Raw genomic sequence first — 20841 nt, 5'->3', positions numbered from 1 at the left:
GCAAGCCTGTGGTCCTGGGCCCTGGGTGGCCGGTAGTTGGGTGGTTCCGGCCGGGACTGAGTGGCTGTTGGCTCACTGGCCCGATTGTGGCCCCTGACCGCTGTGAGCAGCCCGGAAGGCCAAGGATCTCCTGAGTTCCCGGTGGGTCCCGGGCTCCCCACACCCAGGGTAGGTGGGCCATTCTGGAAGCCGCCACCCGGGCCGGCCCTGTGCCGTTGCTCCCTGGGGAGCACTCTTGCCATCGGCCTCCAGCTACCTCGCACTTGGCGAGGGCACGGCCTTGGCACCGTTCCTGTGCCAGTCGGGGTTGGGCTCAGGCTGGCAGAAGGCTTAGGGTCTGACGGCAGGGATGGAGACCGGGGCCATAGCTAGGAGTTCAGCCCCATGGGTGCCCCAGGACAGGAGAACTCCTTCTGGATCGTGGGTTGCAGCACCCAAGCCGCGTGAGGACCGCAGTGGAGGGCAGCAGGTGGAACAGACACGGCAGCTTTGCCCCCACAGCCCTTAGAGAACCACCCACAAGCAGAGCTTGGCCCTGGTGGGGAGAGTTTGAGGGAAAGGGTGGTCCGTGCTGAGTCACTGGGGAAGGGGCAGGGGTGTTGGACGGTTCACGCTGGGTCACCGGGGTAGAGGCGCAGGGGTGTTGGATGGGTTTGTGCTGGATCACTGGAGGCAGAGTCCCTTCTTGTGCATCTTAGATATTCTCAGCAACTTTAGTTACCCACTGATGCTCTTGGCAGTTGCCCATTCCAGCCATTCATCATCATCATCATCAATCGTATTTATTGAGCGCTTACTGTGTGCAGAGCACTGTACTAAGCGCTTGGGAAGTACAAGTTGGCAACATATAGAGACGGTCCCTACCCAACAGTGGGCTTACAGTCTAAAAGGGGAAGACAGAGAACAAAACCAAACATACTGCTTCCTTGTTTGGGTTGAGGCGTCAGGATGGCCGAGTGGTCTAAGACCCTGCCTTCAGGTCGCAGTCTCCTCTGCAGGCGGGTGTTCGAATCCCGCTTCTGACATGTATACCTCCAGCATTCAGTGCAGTGCCTGGCACATAGTAAGCGCTTAACAAATGCCCTTATTATTATTATTATTATTACTACTATAGGACCATGGGACAGCACATTCCCACAGCCCCCACCCCCTGAGAGCCCAGAACGGCAACCCCTGTCATGCCCAGCGGTCCAGGCTGCTGCCTGCAGTCGCTCCCTCCTGCCCAGCTCCACCAGGGCCGAAATGTTTGGAGGGGCGGCTGCCGTCAACGGAGCAGCAGGTGACCTTTGACCTCGGATTCCCTCCTCAGTTCACCACTGACCTGGAGCAGTTAGACCAGTTATTGCCAGCGCTGGAGAAGGCGGTACAGCTGCCGGGCTTATGTGGGTCGGACCGGACGGAAGGCAGTGCGCCTGGGGTGACCGTCAAACCGGAGATGGTGCCAACCCCTCTCCAGCCCCCCTCCGCCAGGCTGTTCACCGGGATAAAGAGTACGAGGGCGATGGTGGGGAGGCTTGGGGCTTGGGATAGGGTCAGGTTGGACCTTGGGCTGAGGGAGGTGGAGAGTAGGCAGGTTTGGGGGCTGAGGAGTGGGTGGGGGCTGAGGAGGGGGGCAAAGGGTGGATTTTTAGGCTATGAGGGGGGCAGAAGGTAGAGTTTAGGCTATAGGGAGGAGATCGTGTGGGTGGAGTTTAGGCTGTGGGGAGAGAGCAGAGAGTGGAGTTGAGTGTGGGGAGGGGGCAGTGAGTGGAGTTTAGGCTGTGGGAAGGGGCAGAGGGCGGAGGTTAGGCTCCCCATCACTTCACTTCTCACCCTTCACCTCTTTCTCCCTTCACTCCTCTCCCTTTCACCTCACTTTTCCTCACCCTTCACCTTACCTCTTTCCATCTCACTTTTATCCCCTTACCTCTTCTTTTCCTCTCATTCCTCACTCCTCTTCTTCTCACCTCTTTCTCTCCTTCACTCCTTTCTTCTTTCCCTTTCATCTCTGTTCTCTTCCTCAGTCCCCTCACCTCTCTCCCTTTCAACCCTCTTTCCCTCTCACTACTCTTCAGTCTCCCTCTCATCTCTTTCCTCTCTCCCTGTCTCCCCATTCCTCCCTCCCCCTCTCCCCCTCAACTCTCTTCCTCTCATCCCACTGTCCCCTTTTGGACCTCTCTGCCCTCTCTCCCTCCTCTCTCCTTGTCACTTCTCACATCTCCTCATTCGATCTCTCCCCCCTACCCACCTTTCCCTTCTTCCGTCTACCCTTTTCTTTCTCTCCTACTCTCTCCCCCCCCCCCCCCCCCCCGCCCCACCACCTCAAGTGGGTGGTCTTTCGGAGGCCCTCCCCCTCTCCAGGGGCCCAGGGACAGCAGTCGCTCTGCCTGAACCCTGACGCTGGCGCGGACGCTGGCTGTCGGCCTCTTCCGTCCCGAGGGTCCCCATGGGTGGCTTGGATGGGGAGGGGTAGGCGGTGAGGTTTTGGACACTCCGCCTAATCCTCGCCCCTCCCCTGCCCGGCCTCTTCTTTGGTTAGGGTTGCCGGACCCAGACTTGGGGAGCACCGATCTCCAGAGTGGGCAGCCAGGGGCAGGTGACCCGCTCCCATGGGCGGACAACGCGCTGAGCTCCGTGGCCCGGGGGGGACCACCCGCTAAACCAGAGGAGTAAGTCCTGCGTGGCTCTTGATGGGTCGTTGCTCCAGCCACCTCTGTCAGTCTGTCTGTCTGCCCCTTCCCATCCTCGCTTGTTCTCCTGCCTCCCCCACTCACTCTGCCTCCTCCTGTCTCCCTTTCCTCTCTCTGCCCCCCCCCACCCCGCTCCATCAGAAGAGCCACACAAACTTGGAAGACAAAAGCACTCTTGAGCTACCTACCCAACGATAGTTAAGCCCCTCGAGAACCAGGGACTGAGTCTAACACTCACCTGTGTATTTTTTCTCAGTGCTCGGTGTAGTGCTCTTCCTACAGTAAGAGCTTAGTAAGAACAGTTACTGCTTCTACTAAATGACTGTGAGGATATGAGTGTAGTTGAAAAGAACAGCCCGAGGGGGTCCAATAAATGACAAATCATAAGGTGATAAATGAGGGCTGAGGGGCTGCGATGAAACTGGAAGGGGATCAATCGGGGACACCTCCTGGAAGGGGAGGAGGAATTCAGAAGGGCTTTGAAGATGGAAGGAGTCCCGGAAAGGACGGTGGATGTGAGCAAGTGGTCAGCAGTGGGCGGGACAAGGAATGAGGCCCAGTTGTTGGGCTGGAGAGGAAGAAGCGGGAAACCTGGGGCCTAGCAGCTGAGGAGCGAGGAGAATATGTAGCAGGAGAGAGCTGACCGAATGCCTCAGAGCAGATGATCTGTTTGCTGCCGAGAGGAATGCATAACCATTGGGTGGGTGGGGTATTGAGGAGCGGGGAGATGTGCAGGAAAATGATCCAGGCAGCAGGAAGTGTGGACTGGAGAGGCTGGAGGCATGGAGGTCAGCCAGGAGGCTACTGTAGTAGTCAAGGTGGGATATCATAAGTGCTTGGACCTGCGCAGTGGCAGTGGAGAGAAAGGAGCGATTTCTGGAGATGCTGTGAAGGTAGATCAGCAGGATTTGGTGACTGACTGGATGTAGAGGTTGAAAGGAATCTCAGATCATACCATGATTCAGGGCTTGAGAGGCTGGAAGGGGCGGAGGGTGATGGTGACAACTGCTATGGGAAATTTGGTCGGGGGGAGGATTTGGGAGGGAAGACAGGAAGTTCAGCTTCTGGACATGTTGAGCTTTAGGTGCCAGTGGGATGTCCTGGAGGCTGGAGGAGATGCCTCTCCCCTCCCTGCTCCTCCTGGCCCACCCCCAGCGGCTTCCCACCCTCCCAGCGCCCCCAGGGCCAGCAGCAGAGTGCAGACGGCCACTGCCGCCGCTGAGAAGGCCAGGGTTTGGGGAAGTGGCCGCGGAGGCGCTGAGGGGGTCGGCTCTCAGTCCCCGGCCAGGGGCGCCCGCTGACTGGCCTCGTCTCTCTGCCCTCAGCCCGTGCCTCGGCTCCCAGCTGGACGAGCTACTGTGCCCCCCTACGACGGCAGAGGGTCGCAACGATGAGAAGGCCCTCCTGGAGCAGCTGGTGGCCTTTCTGAGCGGCCAGGATGAGACGGAGTTGGCCGAGCTGGACCGCGCGCTGGGCATCGACAAGCTGGTGCAGGTATGGGCTCTGGTCAGTGAGCGGGGGCAGGCCCCAGGTCAGGACGATGGGATGGGCCTGGGGGCCCGGGGCTCCGGTCCTCTCTCGCTTCAGGCTGCCCTGGCCAGGCTGGGTGAACTGGGCCCCGCTGCAAGGAGCCATTCTGGGGGGCCAAAGCATCTCCAAGTCCAGGGTCCCTAGTTTACCCTCAGTCATAGAGTGCGAGCATCCAAGTGGTAGTGCCGTCTGTGGGACCCGACCTCCGTCTCTGACAGTGGCACCGAGGCCTTGGGAAGAGCCGTGTGCCGATTGACCTCCTCAGTACCCTCCTCATGATTAGGGACAGACTGTCCAACTCGCCTGCCTCTCTCCATCTTTCTCTGACTTCCTCCCAGTGACTCAGCATGGACCATCCGACACCCAAGTCTCTCTCCATCCCTGACTCTCCCCCGGTAATCCAACACGGACTGTTCGAAATCCCCAACTCCCTCCTCTCCATCCGTGACTCTCCCCACCTGACTCAGGACAGAGTATCCAACTCCCTGGCTTTTCCCTTCCCATCCCCAATTCTCCCCCAGGGACCCAACACGGCCCATCCCACAGCCCTGACTCTCCCCTCTCCATCGCCTCAGGGACCCAGGCCTCCCACCGGGATCCGTGACTGCTGTGGACCGGGCACCAGAGCAGCGGATGGGGGAGTCGGCCATGCTGGGGAGGTGGGGGGTGGGACTGCGGATGCTCATTGTGGCTCTGGTCCAGCAGGGAGGAGGCGTCGAGGTCCTGGGCGAGGGATTCCAGCCCCCTCCGGCCCCCCAGCCTGCACTGCTGGACCCAAAGCCCGGCATGTATGCCCAGCCCTACCCGTCATCGGCCTCCCCCGCCGCCGCCGCTGCCGCCGCCGCCGCCGCCTTCCAAGGCCTGTCAAGGCAGAAGCCCACCTTTGGGCCAGGGCCCGGCCAGGGCCCTGCCCCCCGTGGTGCCTTCCCCACCGCCATGGGGTTGCAGCCGCGGCCCCCTGGGAGCCGGGCCCCCACCGCTTCCAACCAGTTGCGCCTTCAGCTGCAGCAACGGCTGCAGGGGCAACAGCAGGTGAGACCGGGGGGCCGTTGGGGGCTTTGGGGCTTCTCAGTGCCTCTGGGGACACACGCCCGCACACACGTAACAGTAATAATAATAATAATAATGGTAACGATTGCCAAGCACTGAACCTGTGTACACATGCCTGTCAGCGCACACTTGCACCCATTGCCGCTGCCCCCACCCCAGCTCTGGTCCTTTGACCCTGACCCGAAGGGTGGGATGGGGGGGTGGGCCCTGTCCCAGGGTGAGTCCCACCTGTACTCGTCCACCTGTCCCAATTTCCCACCTGTCCCATCCCAGCTTCTCCAGAGGCTGGTGGGGAACTGGCCCCGGGGTCGGGGGCCGTGGGGGGATGTGGGAGGGGAAGGTCCGCCCGGCTCACTGTTCCCTCCCCCGGCCTATCTCGACCCAGCTGATGCACCAGAACCGACAAGCTCTTTTCAGCCAGTTCGCAGCGTCTGCGCCCGTGGGCATCGCCGTGCGGTCTGGTATGCTGCAGCAGATGGCCTCGCAGGTAACGCTGCAGCCTCTGGCGGGTCCCTGGGGCCCCTGTCAGTGGGCGGTGCCCACGGTGGCCTCCTGCTGGGAAGTGCCCTGGGCTTAGGGGCAGTTCAGTAGTGCCCAGTTTTGGAGGGAGGAGGGGATGGGGACCAGCAGGGCCATCTTATGCCCAGTGCACTTGAGCGCCAAGCCATGCCCCAGTGCCACGCCTGACCGCCGGCATGGGTGCCGCTTAGAGTCCAGACAGACAGCGGGCGGGGGTCTCCAGGCCTCTGACAGGCCCATCCCCCCCTTCCACTCCCCTCCGCAGCCTCCCCTGAATGCGCAGATGCTGGCCCAGCGCCAGCGGGAGCTGTACAGCCAGCAGCACCGGCAGCGCCAGCTCCTGCAGCAGCGAGCCATGCTCATGCGCCAACACAGCTTTGCGGGCAGCCTCCCGCCCACCGCCCCTGGGATGTCGGCCCAGATGGGGGCCGCCCGCCTGGCGCAGCCCTCCCCGCACCAGTTCCCTTACCCCCCGAGTTATGGTACGAACCCCGGGACCCCGCCCAGCTCGTCCAGCCCCTTCTCCCCTCTCCCCCCGGGCCCCGAGGCTGCCCTGGTCAGCCGTGGCGGTGTGGGCAGCAGAGCCATGATGGGCGGCCAGTTCGGAGCTGGGATGAGCCCCCAGACGCAGCAGAATGTCTTCCAGTATGCAGGTTCAGGTAGGCCCCTTGGGGTGGGCAGGCGGGGAAAGCCGGGCCATGGGTGGGCAGGGGAAGCCCAGTCACAAGGTGGGCACTGAAACTACTGGCTGTAGGGGAGGGGTTCTGGGCTCTGTCACAGGCTGGGCACTAGCACCACCTGAGGGGTAGGGAGGGGCAAAGGCCATCACGGGCACCACCCTGGGGTGGGAAATAGCAGGGGGCACCCACCGGCTGGGTACTGGCACTACCCGGGGGTGAGAAGGGAGCAGAGGCTGGCTGTAGTCTTAGTACTGGCACTACCCGGGGGTGAGAATCAATCAATCAATCAATTGTATTTATTGAGCGCTTAGTGTGTGCAGAGCACTGTACTAAGCGCTTGGGAAGTACAAGTCGGCAACACATAGAGACAGTCCCTACCCAACAGCGGGCTCACGGTCTAGAAGGGGGAGACAGAGAACAAAACCAAACGTGCTAACAAAATAAAATAAATAGAATAGATATGTACAAGATAGAGTAATAAATATGTACATACATATATACAGATATACAGGTGAAGAAGAGGGCAAAGGAGAAGAAGCAGTGTGGCCTAGTGGGCAGAGCCCGGGTTTGGGAGTCAGAAAGACCTGGATTCTAATCCCGGCTCCGCCACTCGTCTGCTGCATGACCTTGGGCTAATCGCTTCAGAAGGGAAGGGAGCAGAGGCTGGCTGTAGGCACTACCCGGGGGTGAGAAGGGAGCAGAGGCTGGCTGTAGTCTTAGTACTGGCACCCAGAATTAAGGAGGGGGTAGGGACACCAGTCACAGGCTGGACCCTGGCACCACCTGAGGGGTGGAGAGGAACAGGGGCAGGGGCCGGCCACTGGCACTGACCGGGGGCAGAGGGAATTGTCATGGAACCTAGCCCAGCTTCCACGCCATCCCCATGGCATTGTGGGGGTTGGGGGGAAAGCAGAGGCGGGGCTGGAGAGCTCCACTGGTCCCGGGCACGTACCCATAGACCTCCCCAAGCTGCCGCTGTAGCCCTTCATGGCTGGGGATGGCATGAAAGTGGATAGGATTTGAGGGAGCTGAGAGCCCACAGCATCCCCATCCCCAGGCCTGAACGGTACCGGTCCGGCTCCAATGAGTCGCTCTGCGGTCCAGTCTGGTCCCGGCATTAGTGCCAGCCTGCACGGCAGGTGGCAGAGCGTGATGATGCGGACCGAGTGTAGGGGAGCAACAGGGAATGAGTCTCCGTACTGCTGACAGCAGCGAGAGCGGATGCACTGGAAAGTCTGCTCCAACTTGTTCCAGTCCAAGGAGCAGGACCCTGGGGCCTGCTTACCAGTAGTCCATTAGCATTTTCAAGGGAACCACTTGCAACTACTGCATTACTCACATAATTGCCCCACTTTGCATATCATTTGCAACCCCAAAACAGGAGAGGGAAGGGGCTGTTAGATGGGATCAGAGGAAAATCAGGTCTAGCAAAAAAGGGGGCAGAAAGAAATAGGAGAAAAGGAGGGGAAGAGGACACTTGGGACTACACCCCTTCTTTTGCAGTCTCAGGTGTGGCATACAGTATACGCTCAGTGAATAAATCACCCTCCCCGACTCTTCCTACCCTGGCCTTCACCCGTTATAGTGAAGAAACTCCCTTCCCTGCAAATGTGGATCTGCATTATGTACGCACTCTCATCCTCTTATGCGAGCAGGCGCCACATGTGTGCTTGCAAAAATAATCTTTTATTCCCTCCTTAAAAACTGGGGATTGAGGGGAAACTGTGAGAAACTAAAATGCATTGTTTATAACAGTTGACTTGAGGCAGTTGCAAATGGGTCCCCCATGAGGTGCCGGTGACCAGAGAGCCACATCAGAGGAAGGGTCAGACAATGCAGCCTGCTTGAATCTCACGACCATCTTGAATTTTTCCCAGTGTGAGAGAAGCGAGGGACTATTCAATAATAGTAATAATAATAATGATGGCATTTGTTAAGCGCTTACTATGTGCAAAGCACTGTTCTAAGCGCTGGGGGGGATACAAGGTGATCAGGTTGTCCCACGTGAGGCTCACGGTCTTAATCCCCATTTTACAGATGAGGTAACAGGCTCAGAGAAGTCAAGTGACCTGCCCAGGGTCACACAGCAGACATGTGGCTGAGCCAGGATTAGATCCCATGAACTCTGACTCCGAAGGCTGTGCTCTTTCCACTGAGCCGCGCTGCTTCTAGTGATCATTAGATCCTTTCAATGATCCCCGACCCTCCTCCTCCTCACTTCCCATTGAGATAGTAGTCCTAGTCAGGGTCCTTCTGAGAAGGTAGCCACTGTGCGGTAGCAGGAGAGCCTGTATTTCACCCATTCATTCAGTCATATTTATTGAGCGCTTACTGTGTGCAGAGCACTGTACTAAGTGCTTGGGAGAGGACAGTATAACAATGAACAGACACATTCCCTGCCCACAGGGGTGGCGGCAGGCCCCGGGTCAGTGCCAGCCCCAGGGACGCCTGCTCTGGGGAGCAGGCACTGGGCCGGGGCCAGCTCCTTGCCCAGACCTGGAATCGAGAGGGGCAGGGGGCCGCAGAGCCCGACTCCCGACCCCGACCGGACTCCGTCCGGGTCAGGGGAGGGGTAGTGGGACTGAGGTGGGTTGCCTCCCTGCAGGGATGGGGCAGCCGGGAGAGGCCGGTTTCGCCCCCGCGCTCAGCCCCGGCAGCCCCACGGGGTCTCCGCAGATGGCTGCCGCCCAGCCCAGCCCCGGATACCAGTCCCCTGATGTGAAGCCCTGGCAGCAGGGAGCACTGGGAGCGAGCAAGTAAGTGGGGCCGGCCGGGGACGGCGGACCGAGGGGCCGGGGGCGGCGGCGGCGGCTGGGGGGCCGGGACTAACCAGTCCCCTTGCTTCTCCCCCCGTGGGCTCGCACGCAGCATGTTCGGCCAGGCCGCGGCCAGCCAGCAGGCCCTGTACAACAACATGAGCATAACGGTGGCCATGGCCGGCCCCGGCGTCCAGGCCCTGAACCCCGTCAACGGCCACGTGCAGATGGGCTCGCTGTCCGGGCTGAACGCCGCCGCCGCCGCCGTGTGTGCCGAGCAGGTCAGTGCTCGGGGCCCCTCCCCGGCTCCGCACACGCCAGGCCGCCCTCCCGCCGTCCCCGGTGGACTGCCCGCTGTCCCCGGGAATAACAGACACGTCGACCCTAACCCCCTCCGTCTTCCCGCTGAAGTCCCTGGAAAAGTCCTCCTGGCATGGGGGCCCGGGACCTGGGAAACGGGGCCGGAGAGACGGGGACATGCGGCAGGAGAACTGGGAGTCACGGGGGTGGGTGGGGACCTGGGGCAGGAGGGCTCCGGTGTCCCGGGGCCCCGGAACCCCGATGAAGCGGCCCTGAACAGGCCGGAATTTCCTGGCAGGTGGCAGACCCCACGCTGATGCCCGGAAGTCTGTACTGCAGCCAGCTGCCCTCCGACCTTCTCAAAGCAGACCCGGATGGGGCCCAGGTCAGTAAGATGTTGGGGGCCGGGGCGCCCCGGCCCAGGTGGGGGTCACTGAGGTTTTTTTCCTTTGTTTTTGAAAATGGTGTTCAAGTGCTTACTATGTGCCAGGCACTGTTTTAAGCGCTGGGGTAGATAGAAGGTAATCAGATTGGACACTCCCTGTCAGTCAATGAATCAATCAATAGTATTTATTGAGCACTTACTATGTGCAGAGCACTGTACTAAGCACTTGGGAAGTACAAATTGGCAACATATAGAGACAGTCCCTACCCAACAGTGGGCTCACAGTCTAAAAGGGTCCCACGGAGGGTTCACAATCTTAATCCCCCTTTTACAGATGAGGTTACTGAGGCACAGAGAAATGAAGTGACTTGCCCAAGGTCACACAGCAGACAAGCAGCAGAGCCAGAAGTAGAACCCAGGTCCTTGTGACTCTATCCAGGCCCGTGCTGTACCCACTAGGCCACGATGCTTTTCACGCTGCTACTGGTTGTCTCCAGATGGATCATTGGTCCCAGGGGACACGCCTGCGTCTGGACCGTTTCCCGGTGCCCTTGACCTTTCAGGGGCGGGGGTGGTTACTGCCACCCCGGAGCCCTGCGGGGAGGGGATGCAATGGTGGGAAAAATGGAGAACGGACAGACCCACCCCTCCCACGGAGCAGATGGCTCAGCAAGAAGGGCCGGGCCACCTTCCTTCGCACGTGTTCACGCTCGCATGCAAGCTTGAAAATACACGTCCTCACACACACCTCAGTCAATCAGTGGTATTTATTGGGTGCTTATTGCGTGCAGAGCGCTGTACTAAGTGCTTGGGAAAATACAGTCCAACAGAGTCGGTAGACAAGACTCCTGCCCACAAGGAGTTTACAGCTGACGGAGTGTACCGACAGATGCGCACTCAGCCAAGATGCCCAGATTCCCTGGGGAGGAAGGGCCAGAACAAAGAAAATCAGTGAGAAAGAACTTGGAGTTGGGCAAGGGCTGGGATTCAGGACTCCGGGGTTTGGCTTTTCCCCGGGATGGGGGTGAGACCCGACGGTGGAGGCCCTGTGGGTTTAGGGAAAGATCGAGTGAGCCTTCATGGTCAGCAGGGACTTGGTGACAGCGTCTCCTCGGTGGTCCTGATATCACACGAGGAGTCACCCCAGTGGTCTTGATGTCCCACCTGGAGCCACCGCGGTGGTCTTGATGTCACATCTCTGCCACCCAGGTGGCCCTGACATCACCCCCAGCACCACTCCAGTGACCGTGACGTGCCCTGCGCCACCCTGGTGGTCCCGATGTCGCGCCTGCCCAGCACTGCCCCTGACATCGTGCCTGGTGTCCCCTTAGTGGGCTTCTGGTCACTCTGGGTGCCACCCCAGGGGTCCTGTACCCATGTTGAGTTGCCAAAATGGCCTAGACATCACCCACGGTACCGCCTGCGTGGCCCTATCATCATGCCCAGAACCACCTCCGTGGTCCTGATGCCCTGCCTGCACCACTTGGGCGGTGCCAATGTCGTGCCTGTCGTCATATCTGGAGCCCCTTAGGTGACCGTGATTTTACCCCTGTTGCCACGCCCTGTGCCACCATGGTGGTCTTTTGGCTATGCCAGGCACCTCCCCAATGGCCCAGTTGCCCTTCCCAGTGACCCCACCCCACTCAGCGGCCCAGTTGCCAGGTCCGGCACCACCCCGAGTGGTGGCTCTGTCATCCCAGCCAGGGCTGGCACCCGCTAAGGCTGAGCCAAGCCCCATAGGGCTCCCGCTGGCCACACCCAGAACTGATATGGTCCCAAGCAACCACCACCCCCCCCTCCTGTGCACCCTAACTAAACTAAACTCTGGGGTGGCGATGACGGAGGCAGAGACATCATTCCCTCCGCTGCCAGGAGGCCGGCCCCCTCTCATCAGGTGATTGGCCTTGGGCAAACCAGGGCCTGGCCCAAGGGGTTTCTGTGCCCGGCTGTGGCCCCAACCCTCACTCTCCTTGCCTTTTGGGTATGTGTGTCTCTTTACTGCGCCAGCCTCATATGATGGCATCCTGCCAGGCAGAAGGGGCTACAGTGTGGATGCCAGTCTCCGGGTGTGCAGAGGATGGGGAATGGGCCTGGAGTGAGGGAAGAGTGGTGGCTCTGGAGGCCTCTCCGGGGGATGGTGGGGCGCAGCCTGGGGGTCCCAAAGGAGAGACATTCCTTCTTGGCGCAGAGCAAGAGATGCCGGGGTGCATGACCGGCCCTTTAGGTTGGCCGCCGGGGCCCGGTGCATATGGTCTTCCTCCCGGCGCTGGCCAGGAGCCTTCGTTCTGCATCCCATGGGGGCCGCGGGTCCGACCCACCGGGCACAGGATGCCTCAGCGGCGCCCAGTCGGTTCCAGCCTGTGCCCCCACGGGGCGGCCCCCTCGCGCCAAGCAAGGGCCCCGACGGGCACGTCCACCGAGAGGCCCGGGAGAGAGGGTGTGAGAGCCTGAGAGCGTGAGCCCGTGAGCGAGCGTGGGAACCCGGGAGCGCCTGAGGAAGAGTGTGTGAGCGCGTGGACCAGCGTGGGAGCATGACAGAGCGTGGGAGCGTGACGGAGCACAGTGAATGCATCAGTTTTCTTTTTGTAGGGCAAGAAGACAGAAGAGCTCTTCTGTGTGCTGGCTACAGACTAGAGGAGCTCTAGTGAGTTTCCACTTGACGCAGTCGTGCCTCTCCGGGGATGCCTGGCCGCTCGCTGACCCCACGCGTCTGTGTCTCCGCAGATGCAGCAGGTCCAGGTGTTTGCGGACGTCCAGTGCACGGTGAACGTGGTGGGGGGGGAGCCGTACCACCTCGGCCAGGCCGCGCCCCTGGGCCCCCCGTCGTCCCAGGTCCAGAAGAGCCTGCTGCAGCAGCTGCTGACCGAGTAGTAGCCACGGGGACGCCGGGCGAGCGGCACTCAATCCCGGCGAGGGTAGAGGTCCGTCTCCTCCGTGGACTCGGGGCCTCCGCCTGTGGCCGTTGCCCGGGCCCCGGGCTCTGGAGCGAGGAGGGGCCGGCTGGGGACCGGACGCCTGGGCCCTCGGCCCGTGCGCCGCCCAAGACGGCGGTCGCGCCCGGCCCGGGCACCCGGGGGCCGAGCTGGCCACCGGCACTGCCCTCCGGGGTTGGGCCCCGGGGGCGCTTCGCGCGGACAATCAGCTTTTTCTCGTGACGGTCGGGGGTGGGTGGGGAGGGGGCTCAGTCTACCCCGGTCGCCGGAAGCGGAGCCGGGGCTCCCGGTCCGAGGCCCCTAACGCCCGGCCCGGGGACGGGGGGTGGGGAGGGGGTGGGGAGGGCGAGCCAGAGTCCGCCCGATTGTAGATACGATTTTCTGATTAAATATGGCAAAATCAGCAGTCGGTTCTTCCTGCTTTTATTGTGTTAACAGCTGAGGTAGCTCGACTTATTTAAAATAAAAGTCACTTCTACGATCAGGCCGTCTTCTTTCTTTCAGTGCCGATTTCCGCTGCTTCCATGCCGTGACCCCACACGGGGCTTTTCCGCACTGCATCGGTCCAGGGTGGTGGCGGCGTTCTCAGGACCTCTGCCCGCCTGGCTGGGGCCCGAGGAAACCCGGCCAGTCTGGCCAACGTCCGCCCCAGGCAGGTGGCAGTTCTGTAATCCCCCTCCAGCCTCGACCACCCCAGCCCGTCTGTCCTTCTGTCTGCACCCTGCGGTCCCCTTCTCTGCTGGGCGCAGCCTGGGTGGGGTCAGAGGGCACCACGGATCCGAGTCCTTTCCCCATCGCGAGGACGGGTGGCAGGGGGCCTGCACGCTCGGCCTCCCCCTAGGACCAGTCTCCAGGCCCTTCCTTGCCAGCCAACAGGTTGGAGCTAAACTCCCAGTGGTCTGGGGACGGGGGAAAGGCGGCCTTCCCCTCCCTCAGCAAGGCCCGCGCCTGAGGCTCGACTTCAGAGGGGACCAGTTGCCGCTCAGGCATGAAAGTCTGGTTGGGGGGCAGCCGCCGGCCGGCCCAGAATCCCGATGCACACCCATCGCCCCCGCCTAATCTGGGACCTCCACGAGGGAGAGGGACCAACCTGAGGACCTTGTCTACCTACTGGGCAGACAGTAGGTGCTTAAATTGCAATCAATAGATGGCATTTATTGAGCGCTTACTAGACAACACTGTTCTAAGCGCTTGGGAGAGTACAACAGAATCAGCGGACACGTTCCCTGCCCATTATGAGTTTATTATTATCATTATTATAAGGGTAAGGAGAGGTTCCCTGGACCAGACCTGCTGGGCTGGAGGAGGCAGAGAGGGAGCAAACGTCCAGGTGACGTCAACATTTATCAGTGAAAATGTCACGTCGTTATTTTATTGTCACCAACGGCACTGTACTGGCTGCTTCTTGCATACGTGGGAGCCTACTGTATGTAAGGGGTTTTGTTGTGGTTCTACGGTGTGCAGGGCACTGTATCAGACATTTGAGGACCCGTGATGGCAGTAGAAGACATGAAGTTGCTATCGAGGTGCTTACACTCCAAAGAGGCAAGTGCCTGGTTGTTTCCGGCCCAGATCCTGCTAAGAGAAACCATCCATCCCCACTGGCCGATTTCTAAAACTATCCATCGCCACTGGTTGCTCTCTAAATAGGGGGCCAGAGAACCGTGGTTGAGGCCCCAGTAACCACCCCTGGTCTGGGCCTGGTCAAATAGCCCGGTGGACTTCTTCATTTGGGTCAGGGGGTCAAGAGTTCAGCCGAGTGAGGAGTTGCTACTTGGGTCTTTTTGCCAGCCATCATCCGCTCTCGGATACCTAAACCACCACCTCCTCCCCAGCCGGTGTTGGGCAGCTGCCTCAGTTTACCCATCTGTAAATGTGTGAAGCCCACCCCCCCGCGGCTCTTCCTGCTCCCCTCACCTCCAACACCGGGACCCCTTCTTCAGTCAACTTGTCACAAGGCTCTGCCTCCCTCGGGACCAGTCTAGCCCAAGACTACTACCGGCTGAGCCCTGCTGCCTCTGCTACATCAGTGAGTATTTGCCTGAGTCGGGCAGGCGATGGGGTAGGGTAGCCTGGCCAGGCGGTCATGGAATCAAGGGCCCTGCAACCGGCCCCATGTCCATGCCCACCCTCCTCAGTGGGTTCTTGGTTGGATGGGTCTAAGTGATAACGTCAGAACGTAGCATCCTGTCCGGACTGAACCCTATGCCAGGTTGGTCCTCTCGCACTCTGGGCAACCCCCCCCCCCCCCGACCCTCTTGGGCACCGCCAGCCTGACTGAGCCGGGCAAAGGGGCGGGGGTAGCCCCATTTGCCCTCCCAGGAAAGTTGGGACAAGAATTAGAAGCAGTCACACTGGGGACACCAGAAGTTGGGGCAGGCTCCACCCCAGCTGCCTGGTGACGGGGGGAGAGGAGGAGCCGCTGTTGACTCGGCTCTGCCCGCTGTGGGGGTGGAGGGCGGTTTATTGGCCGATGCCCCTGGAGCCACCAGCCGGAGAGGGGAGCTGGCCGGCCAGGGCCGGGGGAGGGTGGACGGCATCTGGAGATGGGGTGGGGGGGCGGGGCAGGGCAGGCAGCCGGGGGTCCCTCAGGTCAGCCCACCGGTGTCACTTGAGCAACTTGAGCTTCCTGAGGTGGGAGTTCACCTCGTCCTTGGGGTAGGGTCGGAGGGCGAGGCAGGTGGGCGTATTCTCGGGCTGCTCCAGCCACAGCGTGTGGTCGACGCTCTCCTGCTGCAGGTGTGTGGCCAGGGCCTTCAGGGCCGCCTCATCCGGAATCTGCGGGAGGGACGGGGAGGACACTGACCATCATCGTACCTCGTTCTCGCCTGTCCCGCCATCGACCGCCGGCCCACGTCATCCCCCGGGCCTGGAATGCCCTCCCTCTGCCCATCCGCCAAGCTAGCTCTCTTCCTCCCTTCAAGGCCCTACTGAGAGCTCACCTCCTCCAGGAGGCCTTCCCACACTGAGCCCCTTCCTTCCTCTCCCCCTCGTCCCCCACTCCATCCCCCCATCTTACCTCCTTCCCTTCCCCACAGCACCTGTATATATGTATGTATGTACAGATTTATTACTCTATTTATTTTACTTGTACATATCTATTCTATTTATTTTATTTTGTTAGTATGTTTGGTCTTGTTCCGTCTCCCCCTTTTAGACTGTGAGCCCACTGTTGGGTAGGGACTGTCTCTAGATGTTGCCAACTTGTACTTCCCAAGCGCTTAGTACAGTGCTCTGCACACAGTAAGCGCTCAATAAATACGATTGATTGATTGATTGATCCCTCCTTCCCTCCCTCCCTCTCTTTAACCCTGAGAAGCGGTGTGCCTAGGGGGTAGAGCATGGGTCTGAGAGTAAGAAGGACCTGGGTTCCAGTCCTGGCTCCGCCACTTGTCTGCTGTGGGACCTTGGGCAAGTCGCTTCACTTCTCTGAGTCTGTTACCTCACCTGTAAAATGGGGCTTGGGACTGTGAGCGCCATGTGGAACAGAGACTGTGCAACCTGACTAGTTTATATCTACCACAGCACTTAGCAAACACTTAACACATGCAATTAGCATTTATTGTTATGATTATTACGTGTTAACTGCATTATTCTGCACTAAGCACTGGGGTAGACGCAGTAAAGCCCCACAGTCATAATAATCAATCAATCGTATTTATTGAGCGCTTACTGTGTGCAGAGCACTGTACTAAGCGCTTGGGAAGTACAGGTTGGCAACATGTAGAGATAGTCCCTAATCAATCAATCAATCAATCGTATTTATTGAGCGCTTACTGTGTGCAGAGCACTGTACTAAGCGCTTGGGAAGTACAAGTTGGCAACATATAGAGACAGCCCCCTACCCAACAGTGGGCTCACAGTCTAAAAGGGGGAGACAGAGAACAAAACCAAACATACTAACAAAATAAAATAAATAGAATAGATATGTACAAGTAAAATAAATAAAGTAATAAATATGTACAAACATATATACATATATACAGGTCCCTACCCAACAGTGGGCTCACAGTCTAAAAACGTTGGTATTTGTTAAGCGCTTACTATGTGCCAAGCACTGTCCTAAGCGCTGGGATAGATACAGAGTCATTAGGTTGTCCCACTTGGGGCTCACCGTCTTCATCCCCATTTTACAGATGAGGTAACTGAGGCACAGAGAAGTGAAGCGACTTGCCCGGAGTCACACGGCTGACGTTTTAAACTTTTAGATTTTATTTTTGGTTTTGCACCTCAGATTATTTGTACTGGCCGGCGGCTATTTCTTTAGAACTAGTTCTGTATCGTTTTTTGAGTTGCTGCTGCAATTCTCGCTCTTGGTTATCTCTGTGTTTCATTTAAAGCCATTTTTAAAGGGCAGTTCACCTTTTGCTGCTCATGGGTGATCTGAGAATCTACTGAAACTGAAAATTCCAAATGCTCTCAAATTATTTTTAAGACATCTGTCCCTGTGATTCAGCTAAAAACTGTTTATCACTGCAGAAGCCATTAAATTAAGATGGTTTTTATTCTTTTCCAGTTATATGCACGATTGCTTTGGTTACGTGATACTGGCATATATGTACGGCCCCTCTAAACTGTGAGCCCGTTGTTGGGTAGGGACCGGCTTTATATGTTGCCGATTTGTACTTCCCAAGCGCTTAGTACAGTGCTCTGCACACAGTAAGCGCTTAATAAATACGATTGAATGGATGAATGAATGAAAGTGGTGGAGGGGGGATTAGAACCCACAACCTATGACTCCCAAGTCCGTGCTCTTTCCACTTAGCCACGCTGCTTCTCCCGCAAGCCCAGGCAGCTATGTTTCATGGGGCCGGCTTGTACTTCCCAAGCGCTTAGTACAGTGCTCTGCACACAGTAAGCGCTCAATAAATACGAATGAATGAATGGGGCGCAACTTGGGATCTGGGTCACGCTGTTTTGAGCGTTCAGGTTCCGGGCAGGAGCTAGGCGTCAGTTCAATAATAATATGTTTTGTTTTGTTTTGTTGTCTGCCTCCCCCTTCTAGGCTGTAAGTCCGTTACTGGGTCGGGCCTGTCTCTATATTTTGCCGACTTGTACTTCCCAAGCGCTTAGTACAGTGCTCTGCACACAGTAAGCGCTCAGTAAATCAACCAATCGTATTTATTGAGCGCTTACTGTGTGCAGAGCACTGTACTAAGCGCTTAACACCACTGAACGAATGAATAATAATCATGGGATTTGTGTTTTGCACATAGTAAGCGCTTAATAAATGCCATCATCATCATCCTTAAGCGCTTATTAGGTGCAAGGCACTGTACTAAAGCTGTGTGACTTTGGGCAAGTCACTTCACTTCTCTGGGCCTCAGTTCCTTCATCTGTAAAATGGGGATGAAGACTGTGAGCCCCCCGTGGGACAACCTGATCACCTTGGAACCCCACAGCGCTTAGAACAGTGATTTGCACATAGTAAGCGGTTAATAAATGCTATCATTATTATTATTACTACTAAAGCTGAGGTGGATACAAGCAAATCGGGGTGGCACTCCTTCTCCCACGTGGGGCTCACAATCTCAACCTCCATGTTACAGATGAGGTCCCTGAGGCCCAAAGAGGTGAAGTGATTTGCCCAAGGCCACAGAGCAGACCAGTGATGGAGGCAGAATTAGAACCCATGACCTTCTGACTCGCTGGCCCGTAGTCTATCCACTAGACCATGCTGCTCCTGCTGTTTCCAACCCAAGCTGGGTTCCCCCGGGGCCGGGACCCCTGAAATCCCCCTCCCCTCCGCCCCCCACCACTTCTAATTCCATTTATTTATATTGATGCCATTGACGCCCGTTTACTTGTTTTGATGTCTATCTTTGTTGCTGAACTGTACTTTGCAAGCGCTTAGTACAGTGCTCGGCACACGGCAGGCGCCCAACGAACAGGATTGACTGAATGCGAAGTAGCGTGGCTCAATCAATCAATCGTATTGAGCGCTTACTTTGTGCAGAGCACTGTAATAAGCGCTTGGGAAGTCCAAGTTGGCAACATATAGAGACAGTCCCTACCCAACAGCGGGCTCACAATCAAACAATCGTATTTATTGAGCGCTCACTGTGTGCAGAGCACTGTACTAAGCGCTTGGGAAGTCCAAGTTGGCAACATATAGAGACGGTCCCTTCCCAACAGTGGGCTCACAGTCTAAAAGGGGGAGACAGAGAACAAAACCAAACATACGAACAAAATAAACAGAATAGATAAGTACAAGTAAAATAAATAGAGGAGTAATAAATATGTACAAACATATCTACATCTATGCAGGTGCTGTGGGGAAGGGAAGGAGGTAAGATGGGGGGATGGAGAGGGGGATGGGGGGGAGGAAGGAAGGGGCTCAGTCTGGGAAGGCCTCCTGGAGGAGGGGAGCTCTCAGTAGGGCCTTGAAGGGCTCAGCGGAAAGAGCGCGGGTTTGGGAGCCGGGGGTCATGGGTTCTAATCCCAGCTCTGCCACGTGTCTGCTGTGTGACCTTGGGCAAGTCACTTCAATCAATCAATCAATCGTATTTATGGAGCGCTTACCGTGTGCACAGCACTGTACTAAGCGCTTGGGAAGTACAAGTTGGCAACATACAGAGACAGTCCCTACCCAACAGTGGGCTCACAGTCTAAAAGGGGGAGACGGAGAACAAAACCAAACATACTCACAAAATAAAGCTTGCTCCGCACACAGCAATCAATCCAATCAGTGGTATTTACTTCAGTTTTAGACTGTGAGCCCCTTCTAGACTGCGAGCCCACTGCTGGGTGGGGACCGTCTCTCTATGTTGCCAACCTGTACTTCCCAAGCGCTTAGTCCAGTGCCCCGCACACAGTAAGCGCTCAATAAATACGACTGAGTGATTGACTTGACTTCTCTGGGCCTCAGTGACCTCATCTGTAAAATGGGGATTAGGACGGTGAGCCCCACGTGGGACAACCCTATCACCTTGTGTGTGTCCCCCGCCCCCCCCCAGCGCTCACTTTTAGACTGTGAGCCCACTGCTGGGTGGGGACCGTCTCTCTATGTTGCCAACTTGGACTTCCCAGGCGCTTAGTCCAGTGCCCTGCACACAGTAAGCGCTCCATAAATACGACTGATTGATTGACTTCACTTCTCTGGGCCTCAGTGACCTCCTCTGTAAAATGGGGATTAACACGGTGAGCCCCACGTGGGACAACCCGATCACCTTGTGTGTGTCCCCCCCTCCCCAGCGCTCAGAACAGAGCTCTGCGCATAGTAATAATAATAATAATAATGGCACTTACTAAGCGCTTACTATGTGCAAGGCACTGTTCTAAGCGCTGGGGGGGGGGGGGGGATACCAGGTTGTCCCCCAGGGGGCCCACGGTCTTCATCCCCATTTTCCAGATCGTCATCGATCGTATTGATTGAGCGCTTACTGTGTGCAGAGCACTGGACTAAGCGCTTGGGAAGTCCAAGTTGGTAACATGTCATAATAACGGCACTTATTAAGCGCCGGGGGTGGATGCAAGGGGATGGGGTTGTCCCACGGGGGGGGGGGGGGGCTCACGGTCTTCACCCCCATTTTCCAGACGAGGCCCAGAGGAGTGAGGGCACGCGGCTGAGAAGCGGGATTCGAACTCGGGCCCTCCGACTGCGAAGTCCGCTTGCTCTTGCCGCCGGGCCACTTCTGCCGGTTCTGGCGCGCCGCCCCGACCCCCCCAAACGGTCCCGGTCCCCGGTCCCTACCTCGAGCACGACCTTGCGCATGGAGCCCAGGTCCCCGAGGTAGGCGGCGGTGTCCGGGTGGGCGCGGTAGACGTGCAGGGCGGCCGTGGCCGCGTGACAGGCCTGCGCCACCAGGGCGCCCAGCGGCCACGACAGCGGCGCCCGCGACAGGTCCCCGCGGAGCACCACGTACTGCACCAGCACCCGGGGGCCCGCGCGCGGCACCGACATCCCGCCGACAGACCCACCGACCCACCGACCGACCGGGGGACGGAGGGAGGGAGGGAGGGAAGGAGAGGGGGAGGGAGGGAGGGAGGGAGGGGCCGCCGCGGGGCGCGCCGGGAGGG

The 20841-nt window shown here is 58.4% G+C and overlaps 2 protein-coding genes across 7 annotated transcripts in view; one reads left to right on the top strand and one right to left on the bottom strand.

Moving 5' to 3' along the window:
* NCOA1 (nuclear receptor coactivator 1) overlaps positions 1 to 13047 on the top strand; it is a 48638-nt gene extending 35591 nt beyond the window's left edge. For 4 of the 6 annotated variants that reach the window (XM_038770839.1, XM_038770840.1, XM_038770841.1 and 1 more), the window contains 10 exons: positions 1310 to 1490; positions 2519 to 2648; positions 3995 to 4163; positions 4902 to 5231; positions 5635 to 5736; positions 6034 to 6427; positions 9054 to 9204; positions 9317 to 9485; positions 9803 to 9889; positions 12614 to 13047. In XM_038770839.1, coding sequence (XP_038626767.1) covers positions 1310 to 1490; positions 2519 to 2648; positions 3995 to 4163; positions 4902 to 5231; positions 5635 to 5736; positions 6034 to 6427; positions 9054 to 9204; positions 9317 to 9485; positions 9803 to 9889; positions 12614 to 12760 — 1860 coding nt within the window. In that variant the 3' untranslated portion in view covers positions 12761 to 13047. Of the gene's footprint in view, positions 1 to 1309; positions 1491 to 2518; positions 2649 to 3994; positions 4164 to 4901; positions 5232 to 5634; positions 5737 to 6033; positions 6428 to 9053; positions 9205 to 9316; positions 9486 to 9802; positions 9890 to 12478; positions 12534 to 12613 lie in introns of all 6 variants that reach the window. The other 2 variants (XM_038770844.1, XM_038770843.1) reach the window with 2 other exon arrangements.
* Positions 13048 to 14049: 1002 nt separating this feature from the next.
* On the bottom strand, positions 14050 to 20754 carry PTRHD1 (peptidyl-tRNA hydrolase domain containing 1). Its single transcript, XM_038771542.1, has 2 exons — positions 20516 to 20754; positions 14050 to 15600 (listed from the first exon to the last, which is right to left on the bottom strand). The coding sequence occupies exons 1-2, from the start codon at positions 20723 to 20725 to the stop codon at positions 15430 to 15432; spliced, it is 381 nt and encodes a 126-aa protein (XP_038627470.1). The 5' UTR covers positions 20726 to 20754; the 3' UTR covers positions 14050 to 15429.
* Positions 20755 to 20841: the final 87 nt, after the last annotated feature.

The sequence above is a fragment of the Tachyglossus aculeatus genome, chromosome X2 (assembly GCF_015852505.1).
Source record: "Tachyglossus aculeatus isolate mTacAcu1 chromosome X2, mTacAcu1.pri, whole genome shotgun sequence".
Taxonomy (NCBI): domain Eukaryota; kingdom Metazoa; phylum Chordata; class Mammalia; order Monotremata; family Tachyglossidae; genus Tachyglossus; species Tachyglossus aculeatus.
This window is presented reverse-complemented; position numbering and strand designations above follow the sequence as displayed.